The sequence below is a fragment of the Carcharhinus amblyrhynchos genome, chromosome 13 (assembly GCF_965287045.1).
Source record: "Carcharhinus amblyrhynchos chromosome 13, sCarAmb.v2.hapA, whole genome shotgun sequence".
Classification (NCBI taxonomy): Eukaryota; Metazoa; Chordata; class Chondrichthyes; order Carcharhiniformes; family Carcharhinidae; genus Carcharhinus; species Carcharhinus amblyrhynchos.
Genome location: NC_137336.1, coordinates 70,872,425 through 70,886,158, shown reverse-complemented (window position 1 = coordinate 70,886,158; position 13,734 = coordinate 70,872,425). Strand labels below are relative to the sequence as shown.

The 13,734-nt window shown below is 43.9% G+C and overlaps 1 protein-coding gene across 3 annotated transcripts in view; it reads right to left on the bottom strand.

Annotated features, from left to right (window-relative positions):
* Positions 1–13,734, bottom strand: part of grk6 (G protein-coupled receptor kinase 6) — an 87,548-nt gene that overhangs the window by 22,107 nt on the left and 51,707 nt on the right. For all 3 annotated transcript variants that reach the window (XM_080201804.1, XM_080201805.1, XM_080201806.1), the window contains 2 exons: positions 13,575–13,664; positions 4,604–4,812 (listed from right to left, as the gene is read on the bottom strand). In XM_080201804.1, coding sequence (XP_080057930.1) covers positions 4,604–4,812; positions 13,575–13,664 — 299 coding nt within the window. The remainder of the gene's footprint in view (positions 1–4,603; positions 4,813–13,574; positions 13,665–13,734) is intronic.

Genomic DNA, 13,734 nt, shown 5'->3' with positions numbered 1-13,734 from the left:
TGAAGAATGCCAGGGGGCATGTTAGCAGCAGCACCAGGCATTCCCAGAAATGAGTTGTTCACCTGGTGGAGCTATAAGACTTGCATGCCAAACAGCATAAACAGCAAGAATTAGACAGAGCTAAGCAAATACACAGCCAACAGATCCAAACTCCGCAGTCCTGCCACATCCAACCATGAATGGTAGTGGACAATTAAACAATTCACTGCAGGAGGCTCCATAAATATCCCCATTCACAATGACAGGAGTCGCCAGCACATCAATGCAAAAGGCAAGGCTGAAACACTTGCAACGATCTTCAGCCAGAAGTGCCAAATGAATGATCCATTAAACCCCCTCCTGAGATCCCCAGCATCACAGATGTTAGTCTTCAGCCAATTCAATTCACATGACTTCAAGAAATGGCTGAAGGCACTGGACACTATGGCAAAGACTATGGCCCTGACAATATTTCGGCACATGTGCTCCAGAACTTGTTGCACCCCTAGCCAAGCTGTTCCAATACAGCTACAGTGCTGGCATCTACCTGACAATGTGGAAAATTGCCCAGGTATATTCTGAACACAAAACCAACAAATTCAACCTGGCCAAATATCACCCCATCAGTCTACTCTCAGGATTCAGAACCGGCTTGGCCGTAGAAGAGAGAGGATAATATGGAAGTTAGGTTACAAACAATTGTGAAAATTAAAGTTCCATAATTGTCAAAAAAAAACCTGTCAAGTACTGAAAAATGATTATTAGCCAAACAAGCCCTTCAGTAAAACCAACTAGACAGTGAGGAAGGTTTTCAAAGCTTGCAGAGGGACTTGGACCAACTGGAAAAATGGGCTGAAAAATGGCAAATGGAATTTAACGCAGCCAAGTGTGAGGTATTGCACTTTGGAAGGACAAACCAAAGTAGAACATACAGGATAAATGGTAGGACTCTGAAGAGTGCAGTTGAACAGAGGGATCCGGGAATACAGGTACAGAATTCCCTAAAAGTGGTGTCACAGGTGGATAGGGTCGTAAAGAGTGCTTTTGGTACATTGGCCTTTATACATCGGGGTATCGAGTATAAAAGTTGGAGTGTTATAGTAAGGTTATATAAGGCATTGGTGAGGCTGAATTTAGAGTATTGTGTACAGTTTTGATCACCTAGTTACAGGAAGGATGTAAATAAGGTTGAAAGAGTGCAGAGAAGATTTACAAGGATGTTGCCAGGACTTGAGAAACTGAGTTACAGAGAGAGATTGAATAGGTTAGGACTTTATTCTCTGGAGCATAGAAGAATGAGGGGAGATTTGATTGAGGTGAATAAGATTTTGATGGGTACAGATAGAGTGAATGCAAGCAGGCTTTTTCCACTGAGGCTAGAGGAGAAAAAAACCAGAGGGTGTGGGTTAGGGGTGAAAGGAGAAAAGTTTAAAGGGAATATTAGGGGGGGATTCTTCACGCAGAGAGTGGTGGGAGTGTGGAATGAGCTGCCAGATAAAGTGGTGAATGTGGGGTCACTTTTAACATTTAAGAAAAACTTGGACGGCTACATGGATGAGAGGGGTGTGGAGGGATACGGTCCAAGTGCAGGTCAGTGGAACTAGGCAAAAAATGGTTCGGCACAGCCAAGAAGGGCCAAAAGGCCTGTTTCTGAGCTGTAATTTTCTATGGTGCTATGGTTCTATGAAGCTTCATACCATCCAGGATAAAGCAGCCCCACTTAATTGGCATCCCTTCCACAAAGATTCACTCCCTCCACCACTAATGAACAGTGGCAGCCATCTACAAGATGCACCACAGGAACTCACTAATGTTTCTTAGGCAGCACCTTTCAAACCCATGACCGAAGGACAAGAGCATACCTGGGAATGCCACAGCCTAGAGATTCCCCTCCAAGTCATTCAGCATCATGGCAATGATATAACTCAAACCATCAAGTCCTGGTAGCATTCTAGCAAATCTGTTCTGCACTCCTTCTAGTTTACTAATATCCTTTCTATAATAGGGTGACTAGAACTATACACAGTATTCCACATGTGGCCTTACCAATGTCTTGTACAACATCGACAAGACATCCCAACTCCTGTATTCAATGTTCTGACCAATGAAACCAAGCATGCCGAATGCCGCCTTCATCACTGTCTACCTGTGACTCCACTTACAAGGAGCTATGAACCTATATCCCTAGATCTCTCTGTCCTATAACTCTCCCCAACACCCTCCCATTAACTCAGTAAGCCCTGCCCTGATTCAAACTACCAAAATGCATCACCTTGCATTTATCTAAATTAAACTCCATCTGCTATTCGTCAGCCCACTGATCCTCACCACATTTCCATTCTTCATATTATCCGCTAATTGAGAAATCATGTTTCAAAACCAGAGTCTAGGTCATTAATATATATTAGCAAAGGTTCCAACACTGACCCCGGGACATTCCAAACCTCTCCCTAATCGGAAAAACAACCACAGAAATCCTACAGTACAGCAGGAGGCCATTCAACCCATCAAGTCTGCACCAACAACAATCCCACCCAGACCCTATCCCGGAAACCCCACATATTAATCCCTCTAACATGCACATCCCGGGACACTAAGGGGCAATTTAGCATGGCCAATCAACCTAACCTGCACATCTTTGTACTGTGGGAGGAAACCCGGGAATTGAACCCAGGTCCCTGGAGCTGTGAGGCAGCAGTACTAATCACTGTGCCACCATGCCGCCCATTATTTATCCCTACACTCTGTCTTCTGTCACTCAGCCAATTTCTTATTCAGGTGTCTACTTTCCCTTTTATTCCATGATCCAGAATTTTGCTCAGAAGCTGGTCTGGCACTGTATCAAATGCCTTGTGAAAAACTATGTACACCATATCAACAGCATTACTCTTATCAGCCTTCTCAAAAAAAAATCCAGCAATTTAGTTAAACATACTTTTCTCTTAATGAATCCATAATGGCTTTCCTTAATTATGCTGAACTTGTCGAAGTGACTATTGATTTCGTTCCAGACCATAGTTTCCAGAAGTTTCCATTCCATTCCAATGAGCTCAACAGACGGGTCTATAGTTGCCAGCATTATTCTTGCACCCTTTTTTGAACAGAGGGGTAAAATTCGCAATTCTCTAGTCTTCCAGCAACACCCCTATGTCTAAGGAAGGCTAGAAGATTATTACTGGTGCCTTCCACTCTCACCTCCCTCAGTACTCTCAGATGCACATCATCTGGTCCTGGTACCTCATCAATTTTAAGTAAAGACAGCTCACTTTATTAACTAGTTTCTTATTTAGATATCTATCTAGTTTACTCCTCCTTTTTGACATTCTTTGTTTTTTTTACATTCTTTCCAATCCTGTGACCTGCCACTTGTCACTGTGCAAAAATATGACTTTTCTTTAAGTTTAACGAGGTCACATTTTTTTCTCACATCACATTTGTTTCTTTTACAAATCACTTTAAATCTGCACGCTTTGATCCTTTTGTGAGTGAGAACAGTTTCTCCCCATCTACTCTGTCCAGCCCCCTCATGATTTGGAACATCTCTATCAAATCTCCTCTTAGCTTTCTCTCCAAGGGGATATGTCCCAACCTCTCCAATCTACCCTCATAACTGAACTTTCTCATCCCTGGAACTATTCTTGTAAACTTCTTCTGCACTCTTTCCAATATGTTCACATCCTTCCTGTAGTGTGGCATTCAGAAGTGTACACAATATTGCAGCTGAGGTCTAACTAGTATATTGTACAAGTTTAGTATAACCTCCTTGCTGCTATTAATAAAGCCCACAATATTATATGGCTTACTAACTGCTCTCTCCAACTATCCTGCCACCTTCAATGATCGATGCACAGCTACACCCAGTTCCCTCTGTTTCGACACTCCCTTAAGAATTTTACCCCTTATTTTATATTGCCTCTCTATGTTCTTCCTGCCAAAATGCATCACCTCCCATTTCTCCACATTGAACCTCATCTATCTATCTGTCCACTCCATCAACTTGATGGGCAGCACAATGGTGAGCACTGCTGCCTCTCAGTCCCAGGTTTGATTCCTGGCTTGGGCCACTGTGTGGAGTCTGCGTGTTTTCCCTGTGTCCATGTGGGTTTCCTCTGGGTGCTCCAGTTTCCTCCTATTGTCCAAACGGCGCGCTGGTTAGGTGCACTGACCATGCTAAATTCTCCCTCAGTGTATCCGAACAGGGGCCAAAGTGTGAAGACCAGGGGATTTTCACAGTAACTTAATTGCAGTGTTAATGTAAGCCTACTTGTGACACTAATAAATAAACTTAAAGCTCGTCTATGTCCTTCTGAAGTTCTACACGGTTCTCCGCACAGCTTACAATGCTTCCAAGATTTGTAATATTCACAAACGTTGAAATTTTCCCCTGCATACCAAGATCTTGATGATAAATATATATGAGGAAAAGCAAAGGTCCCCAAGACTGAACCCTGGGGAACAGCATCACAATCCTTCCTCCAGCCAGGAAAGCAACAATTGATCATTACTCTCTGCTTCCTATTATTCAGCCAATTTTATATCCATATTGTTACCGACTCTTTATTCCAAATGTCTGATGCCAGTGTGGTAACACGCAACATTCAGCATGAACTCCTCACTGACTTACCATTTGACACAGTGAACGTGCTTCTGGTGAGAACTTGTCAGAGTAACTCTCCTGCTCCTCCTTGACCCGGAGTTCCACTTCCTCCCGTTTGACCTTTTTCTTGCGCTGTTGAAATGGTGACTGTCCCTCGATCATCTCGTACAAGAGACAACCCAGGCCCCACCAATCAGGGCTGAATGCATAACGTTCATTCTTCACAACTTCAGGAGCTTGAAGAAATTAAAAACAGTGAAGAGTTGGCAACAGTTATCCAGTTTTGCTCCATATCTCTCCATTTTATATATAGTCCAAACCATTAAAAGCATTTGAGGATATAAAGGTAGATAAAGAGAGAGAAGTAGATGTGGTATATTTGGTTTTTCAGCAGACATTCAATTAAGGGGCCCCCACATGAAAGGCTGTTGCATAAGATAAAATCACATGGGATTGAGGGCAGTATGTTAACATAGATAGAGGGTTGGTTAATGGACAGTGTAGAAATAAATGAGTAATTTTCAGGCTGCCATAATGCAGGTGGTCAGGTGCCAAAAGGATTAATACTGGACCCACAGCTATTTACAATCCATATTAGATAAAGGGACTTAGTGTAATGTATCCAAGTTTGTTAAATATACAATACAGTGCTAGGTTGGAATGTGTGCAGGAGAAAGGTACAAAGACAACATGGCCATTTATCGATATATTAGCAGAAGTTCCTCAGGATTGGTATCAAGATCCCTTTTTCCTTGTACATAAGTAAGAAGCGGTAATGAGCTCATTGCTTAAAATAGCTCTTCCTCACCCTGCATCATGACCCAAAACCTGACATCTGTGTCCCTTTGTTCATTAGCCAATGGAAACAAATCTAATCTGTATCAAATCTCCCCTCAATCTCCTTTACTCCATGGAAAATGACCCCAGCTTCTCCAAACTGACCATGTAGCTAAAACACCCCATCCTTGAAACCATTCTGGTAAGTCTCCATCTGCACCCCCTCAAGCACCCTCACATCTTTCCTAAAACGTGGTGACCAGAACTGGACACGGTGTTCTGGCTGTGGCCTAACCCGAGCTGTATAAACATTCAGTGCTATATCCCTGCTTTTCATTGAATCCCTATAGTACAGGAGGAGGCCATTTGGCTCATCGAGTCTACAGCGACAACAACCCCATCCAGATCCTATCCACGTAACCCCACATATTTACCCTGCTAACCCACCTGACACTAAGGGGCAATTTAGCATGGCCAATCAGTTAAAGGTGTGCATCTTTTGGGAGGTATCCTCTGTTCCTGAAACCCAGAATCCCAACTGCTTTGCTAACCACTCTCTCATTGTCCTATCAAAGATCTCTACACATACAGATCAATACCCCTCTGTCCCTGCACACGCTTTACAATGGTGTCATTAAGTCTCGAGGTTTACAGCATGGAACAGGCTCTTCAGCCCAACTAGTCCATACTGCCCTTTTTTTTAAACCCCTAAGCTAATCCCAATTGCCTGCATTTGGCCCATATCACTCTATATCCATCTTACCCATGTAACCGTCTAAATGATTTTTAAAGTACAAAACTATACCCGCCTCTACTACTACCTCTGGCAGTTTGTTCCCGACACCCACCACTGTGTGTGTGAAAAAATTGCCTTCTGGACACTTTTGTATCTCTCCCCTCTCACCTTAAACCTTTGCCCTCTAGTTTTAGACTTCCCTATCTTTGGGAAGAGATATTGACTACCTAGCTGATCTGTGCCCCTCATTATTTTATAGACCTCTATAAGATCACCCCTCAGCCTTCTACGCTCCAGAGAAAAAAGTCCCAGTCTACCCAGTCTCTCCTTATAATTCAAACCAACAAGTCCCAGTGGCATCCTAGTAAATCTTTTCTGCATTCTTTCTACTTTAATAATATCCTTTCTATAATAGGGTGACCAGAACTGTATATAGTATTCCAAGTGTGGCCTTCCCAATGTCTTGTATAACTTCAACAAGACGTCCCAACCCTTGTATTCAATGTTCTGACCGATGAAACTAAGCCTACTGATTGCCTTCTTCATCACTCTGTCCACTTGTGACTCCACTTTCAAGCAGTATGAACATGTACTCCTAGATCTCTTTGCTCTGTAAGTCTATATTGTCTCTCTCTGTTCTTTCTGCCGAGATGCACCATATTCCCAATTCTCCACATTGAATTCTATCTGCCATTTGCCTGTCCTTTCTGCCATCACATTTATGTCTGATTCAGTTGATTGGTATCATCCTCACTGTTTTTCACTCCTCCAGGATTGGTGGTGTCATTGGTACGTTTAACTCTGAATTCCAATATCCAGGTCATTTACCTGGAGCAGAAAAACGTGCTCCTGGAGAACACCATTATCAATCACTGCAGTCTGAAATCATGGCTAGAAATCAAGAGAGGGCAACATGCAATGAGACTTGGGTGTCCTGAAAGTAAGCATGTAGGTGAAGCAAACAGTAAAGAAGGCAAATGGTATGTTGGCCTTAATAGAGAGAAGATTCAAGTACAGGAGCAGGGATGGCTTGCTGCAATTATTCAGTGCCTTGGTGATACCACACTTAGAATATTGTGCGCACTTTAGATCTCCTTATTTGAGGAAGGGTGTTCTTGCTATAGATGGAGTGCAGCTAAAGTTTACAGGCTGATTCCTGGGATGGTGGTACTGACGTATTGGGGGAGCTTGACTTGGTGAGAATTATATTCGCTGGAGTTCAGAGGAATAAGGGGAAGAATCTCATAGAAATGTATAAAATTCTAAGAGGACGGGACAGGGTAGATGCAGGGAAGACATAAGAGGGGATCTTATTGAAACATATAAAATAATTAGAGGTTTAGATAGGGTGGACAGTGATAGCCTTTTTCCTCGGATGGAGAAATCTAGCACGAGGGGGCATGGCTTTAAATTAAGGGGGGGTAGTTATAGGACGGATGTCAGGGGTAGGTTCTTTACCCAGAGGGTGGTGAGGGATTGGAATGCCCTGCCTGCTGCAGTTGTAAATGCGCCTAGTTTGGGGGCGTTTAAGAGATCCGTGGATAGGTTTATGGACGAAAAGGGATTGGTTTAGGTTAGTGGGTCATTGTTTTGTAACTGATTGGCGCAACATCGTGGGCCGAAGGGCCTGTTCTGCGCTGTAATGTTCTATGTTCAATGGTGGTGGTGTCCAGAACCAGGGATCACAGTCTGAAATACAGGGAAAATATTTTAGGACTGAGATGAGAAATTTGTTCACCCAGAGAGTGGAATTTTCTACCACAGGAAGTAGTTCAGGCTACAAAACATTGTACGTTTTCAATAAAGCTCTTGGGCTAAAGGGATCAAAGGATATTGGGGTAGGGGAAGATGCGATCAGGCTACTGAGTTGGATGATCAGCATAAATCAAAAGGACACGCTCGAAGGGCCAAATGGCCTATTGCTGCTCCTATTTTCTATGTTTCTATTCCATTCCAGTCCTGACAACTTACGATTCTCTTGTCTAACAAGAATCTATCCACGTCTCCCTTAAAAATATTGAGTGATCCCCACTTCCACTGTCTTCTGAGGCAGAGAGTTCCAAAGACACACAATCCTCTCTGCCCTATACATCCCAACATTTCCAATGAGTTCCAAATACTTATTTGAACTTTAAATCTAAGTCATCGATAAGGAATTTTGAACTCAGGAACTGCAGTTCCCGATGAGCCTTGGACCTCTTGCGCTAGCCACAGAGTGAGCATGCGTGTGCAGGTTGTTGTTTTCAGGCCGGGAACCAGTCCTCTGTGCACGCACATACACATGCGCATGCAGGAACATGCACACACAAAAGGAGAAGTGAAACAGCGCAAAAGTGTAGCTCAGGTGATCTGGAGAGGTGCGCCATCACAGTAAAAAGTCTGACAACACCAGGTTTTAGTCCAACCTATTTATTTGATAATATACTCAGCTTGTGAGTTTATTATCAAATAAATAGGTTGGACTAAAACCTGGTGTTGTCAGACTTTTTACTGTGTTTACGCCAGTCCAACGCCGGCATACCCACATCATTACTACTACGAGGTGCGCCATTGCAGAGAAGCTGTCACAGCGAGCAGGATACAGGGAAAGTCCCAAACCAGGGACAGAAAGAGGTCCCAGGTGGAAGTCCCAAGTTTAGGGACAAGGACAGATGATTGTGAATCTGAAGGTTGCTTGGAAGGTGAACTAAAATGCACATAGAGATTCAGATCCTGGAAGATTAGTTTAAAACCCTGAAGCTAAATCCTTGTTGAGCTGAGTGGGCTGACATTTGGAAAGAATTTCAAGGACAGTTCTCCAAATGTGGAGACTGGAGACCCTGGTGAGAAAGACACGAGTTTCAGTGAGACTGATTGACTCATGGTGTGGCAAGTATCTGGGTGGGTTATTGAGAAACCCATAGAATCTGCTTTGGTCTCATTTGTCATTTATTTTGGAGTATGATGTGTGTGTCTACAATTTACCAGTTGGTTCACATCTATCACGGACTGAATATTAGAGTATAAGATAGGTATAGTAAATTGTTTTATTTTCCTGAATTTACATGTGTCTGTGGTGAATGAATTTGAATATTTGAGTGATTTTCTTATGTTTTATTAGGTGCTGTTTTTGTCTGGTGTAATACAATTCTTTTTACTTGTTTAATAAATATTTTATTCTTTTTGCATTAAAAGTTCATCAGTAGACTCCTGTGAATTTGTTCAGTAACTTACACTCACAGTTTCTAAAATAAAAGTTAGGGTCTATTGAGCCAGGTTTCAGTGTGGGATCTCACCTGTTCAGTTACAAACATCAGTTAGGATCGTAACACAGTGACTATTCAGAAGTAAGACGCGGGTTGATGGGTTTTTGATAAGAGAGGGGATTAAGGGTTATGGGGAGAGGGCGGGAATGTGGAACTGAGCCACGACAGATCAGCCGTGATCTTACTGAATGGCGGGGCAGGCTCGAAGGACTAGATGGCCTACTCCTGCTCCTATTTCTTATGTTCTTAAGTATTTCAGTGAATGGAAAATGCTTCAAGACAGTTTATGATCATGGAAAGCCTAAAATGAATACAAGTCTTTTTTCATAATATGGGGTTTATCTGGCAGTCGTGTTAAGATTGTATAAACTAAGATTAACTTACTTACAATAAGATTGTATAATTAATTCATAAACCCCACAAAAAGCAGGTATCAATATCGAAATTTGCTTTAAAATGACTGCCAAAAAATGTAATCAGCCTCTTATTTCCCAGGATACAGATGGCAAATTCAACACATGTCCTGGTTCTGGCTCTCTGTCCCAAAATCCCCCAAGTCCAAAACCCACTTCCGGGTTCCCTCTTTTAACATTAGGAAAGACTGTCCCCTCAATCCAAACATTCCATAGCCCTGGACTCCTGCTCAAAACATTCCCCAATTTGTAAATCAAATCCCAACATTCGTCAATCCCGAAATTCCCCACTCCTGAAATCAAATCCCAACATTCTCCATTCCTGAAATCAAATACCAAAATTCTCCACTTCCAAACTCATATCCCAACATACCCCATTCCCAAAATCAAATCCTAACATCCAACTCCAGGGCTCCACATATTCCCACTTTGATTTCAACTACGGTGAACATTATCATTACAAATCCATTTTTCCATCGACGCCTGATATTCAATGGGTTTCTGAAGTGTCATTTCCATCTGTTAATCCCAGGATATATTTGCAGTCAATGTCCTAGTGATTTGGCAGATATCGTTTCTGGGAGCATTCCTCGAAAACTGTAGATGTTGGGTGGCACGGTAGCACAGTGGTTAGCACTGCTGCTTCACAACTCCAGGGTCCTGGGTTCGATTCCCGGCTCGGATCACTGTCTGCGTGGAGTTTGCACATTCTCCTCGTGTCTGCGTGGGTTTCCTCCGGTTTCCTCCCACAGTCCAAAGATATGCGGGTTAGGTTGATTGGCCGTGTGAAGATATTGCCCCTTAGTGTCCAGGGATGCATAGGTTAGAGGGATTAGTGGGTATAATATGTAGGGATATGGGGGTAGGGCCTGGGTGGGATTGTGTTCAGTGCAGACTCAATGGGCCGAAGGGCCTCTTTCTGCACTGTAGGGTTCTACGATGATTCCATGAACACTTCCCTTGGGATTTTGCTGTGGTTTCTGTCATGTTGTCTTGGCTCTTCATGATCACAGCAGTATAGTCTGAACTGACATTGTGAAAGATTAATGCAATCCCCACTTCAGCCTCCGCAACCTGACAGATGTGGAGGGACCAAGAGTTCTCTGCCTACACAATACTCAGTAAGAAGACTCACAACATCAGGTTAAAGTCCAACAGGTTTATTTGATAGCAAACACCACTAGCTTTCGGGACTCTGCTCCTTCGTCAGGTGGATGGGGAGTTCTGATCACAAACAGGGCATATAAAGGCACACACTCAGTTTACAGAATACTGATTATAATGCGAGTCTTTGCAGCTAATCAAGTCTTAAAGGTGCAGACAATGTGAATGGAGATAGCATTAAGCATAGGTTAAAGAGATGTGTATTGTCTTCAGACAGGTGAGATTTTACAAGGCCAGGCAAGTCACGGGGGTTACAGATAGTGTGACATGAACCCAAGATCCCGGTTGAGGCCGTCCTCATGTGTGTGGAACTTGGCTATCAGTCTCTGCTCAGCAATTCTGCACTGTTGTGTGTCGTAAAGGCTGCCTTGGAGAACGCTTACCTGAATATCAGAGGCCTAATGCCCATTACTGCTGAAGTGTTTGCCAACAGGAAGGGAACAGTTTTGCCTGGTGATTGTCGAGCGATGTTCATTCATCCGTTGTCATAGCGTCTGCATGGTCTCCCCAATGTACCATGCCTTGGGACATCCTTTCCTGCAGCGTATCAGGTAGACAATGTTGGCCGAGTTGCAAGAGTATGTACCGTGTACCTGGTGGATGGTGTTCTCACGTAAAATGATGGCTTCCATGTTGATGATCCGGCATGTCTTGCAGAGGTTGCTGTGGCAGGGTTATCTGGTGTCGTAGTCACTGTTCTCCTGAAGGCTGGGTAGTTTGCTGTGAACAATGGTCTGTTTGAGGTTGTGCGGTTGTTTGAAGGCAAGAAGTGGGGGTGTGGGGATGGCCCTGGCGAAATGTTCGTCTTCATCAATGACATGTTGAAGACTTCGGAGAAGATGTCGTAGCTTCTCCACTCCGGGGAAGTACTGGACGACGAAGGGTACTCTGTCCACCGTGTCCCATGCGGTGAAGAGGTCGGTACAGTTTTTGGCTGTGGCGCATTGGAATTATCGATCGGAGTCGAGTGCCATATCCTAGTCTTATGAGGGCATCTTTCAGCATCTGGGGGTGTCTGTTGCAATCCTCCTCATCTGAGCAGATCCTGTGTATACGGAGGGCTTGTCCATAGGGAATGGTTTCTTTAACCTGTTTAGGGTGGAAGCTGGAGAAGTGGAGCATCGTGAGGTTATCTGTGGGCTTGCGGTACAGTGAAGTGCTGAGGTGACTGTCCTTAATGAAGATGCATGTGTCCAAGAATGTAACCGATTCTGGAGAATAGTCCAAGGTGAGCCTGATGGAAGAAAATTTTCTTCCTTTGGACTCATGGTGAACAATCACTGAAACAACTATATGATGACATCAAGTTCCTTCCCACCATCAGACTCAGCATGGACTATTCTCCAGAATCGGTTACATTCTTGGACACACACATGTCCATTAAGGACGGTCATCTCAGCACTTCACTGTAACACAAGCCCACAGATAACCTCACGATGCTCCACTTCTCCAGTTTCCACCCTAAACACGTTAAAGAAACCATCCCTAATGGACAAGCCCTCCATATACACAGGATCTGCTCAGATGAGGAGGATCACAACACACATCTCCAGATGCTGAAAGATGCCCTCATAAGAACAGGATACGACGCTCGTCTCATGGATCGATAGTTCCGACACGCCACAGCAAAAAACTACACCGACCTCCTCAGAAGACAAACACGGGACACAGTGGACCCTTCGTCGTCCAGTACTTCCCCGGGGCAGAGAAGCTACAACATCTTCTCCGGAGTCTTCGACATGTCATTGATGAAGACGAACATCTCGCCAGGGCTATCCCCACACCCCCACTTCTTGCCTTCAAACAACCGCACAACCTCAAACAGACCATTGTTCGCAGAAAACTACCCAGCCTTCAGGAGAACAGTGACCATGACACCACACAACCTTGACCCAGCAACCTCTGCAAAACATGCCAGATCATTGACATGGATGCCATCATCTCACGTGAGAACACCATCTACCAGGTACACAGTACATACTCTTGCAACTCGGCCAACATTGTCTACCTGATACGCCGCAGGAAAGAATGTCCCAAGGCATGGTACGTTGGGGAGACCATACAGACGCTATGACAACGGATGAATGAACACTGCTCGACAATCACCAGGCAAGAGTATTCCCTTACTGTTGGGGAACACTTCAGCGTTCACGGGCATTTGGCCTTTGATCTTCGGGTAAGTGTTCTCCAAGTCAGTCTTCACAACACACGACAGCAAAGTCACTGAGCAGAGACTGATAGCCAAGTTCTGCACACATGAGGACGGCCTCAACTGGGATCTTGGGTTCATGTCACACTATTTGTAACCCCCATGACATGCCTGGGCTTGCAAAATCTCACTTACTGTCCTGTCTGGAGACAATACACATCTCTTTAACCTATGCTTACTGCTATCTCCACTCATATTGTCTGTACCTTTAAGACTTGATTAGCTGTAAAGACTTGCATTCTAATCAGTATTCTGTAAACTGTGTGTGTGTCTTTATATGCCCAGTTTGTGATCAGAACTCCCACTCACCTGACGAAGGGGTAGAGCCCCAAAAGCTAGTGGTGTAGGCTACCAAATAAACCTGTTGGACTTTAATATGGTGTTGTGAGACTTCTTACTGTGTTTATCCCCGTCCAACGTCAGCATCTGCACATAATGACTACAGAATACTCACCCATGTAGCCCACTGTGCCCACTCGGCCTCTGACAGTCTGTCCCTCTGGCACATATACCGCCAATCCCAAGTCTGAGATTCGAATGTTACCTATACAAAAAACACTTGATTTAATACAGACCTCAGATAAAACATCCCAGCCAGAAGCAGAGGAGTTTTA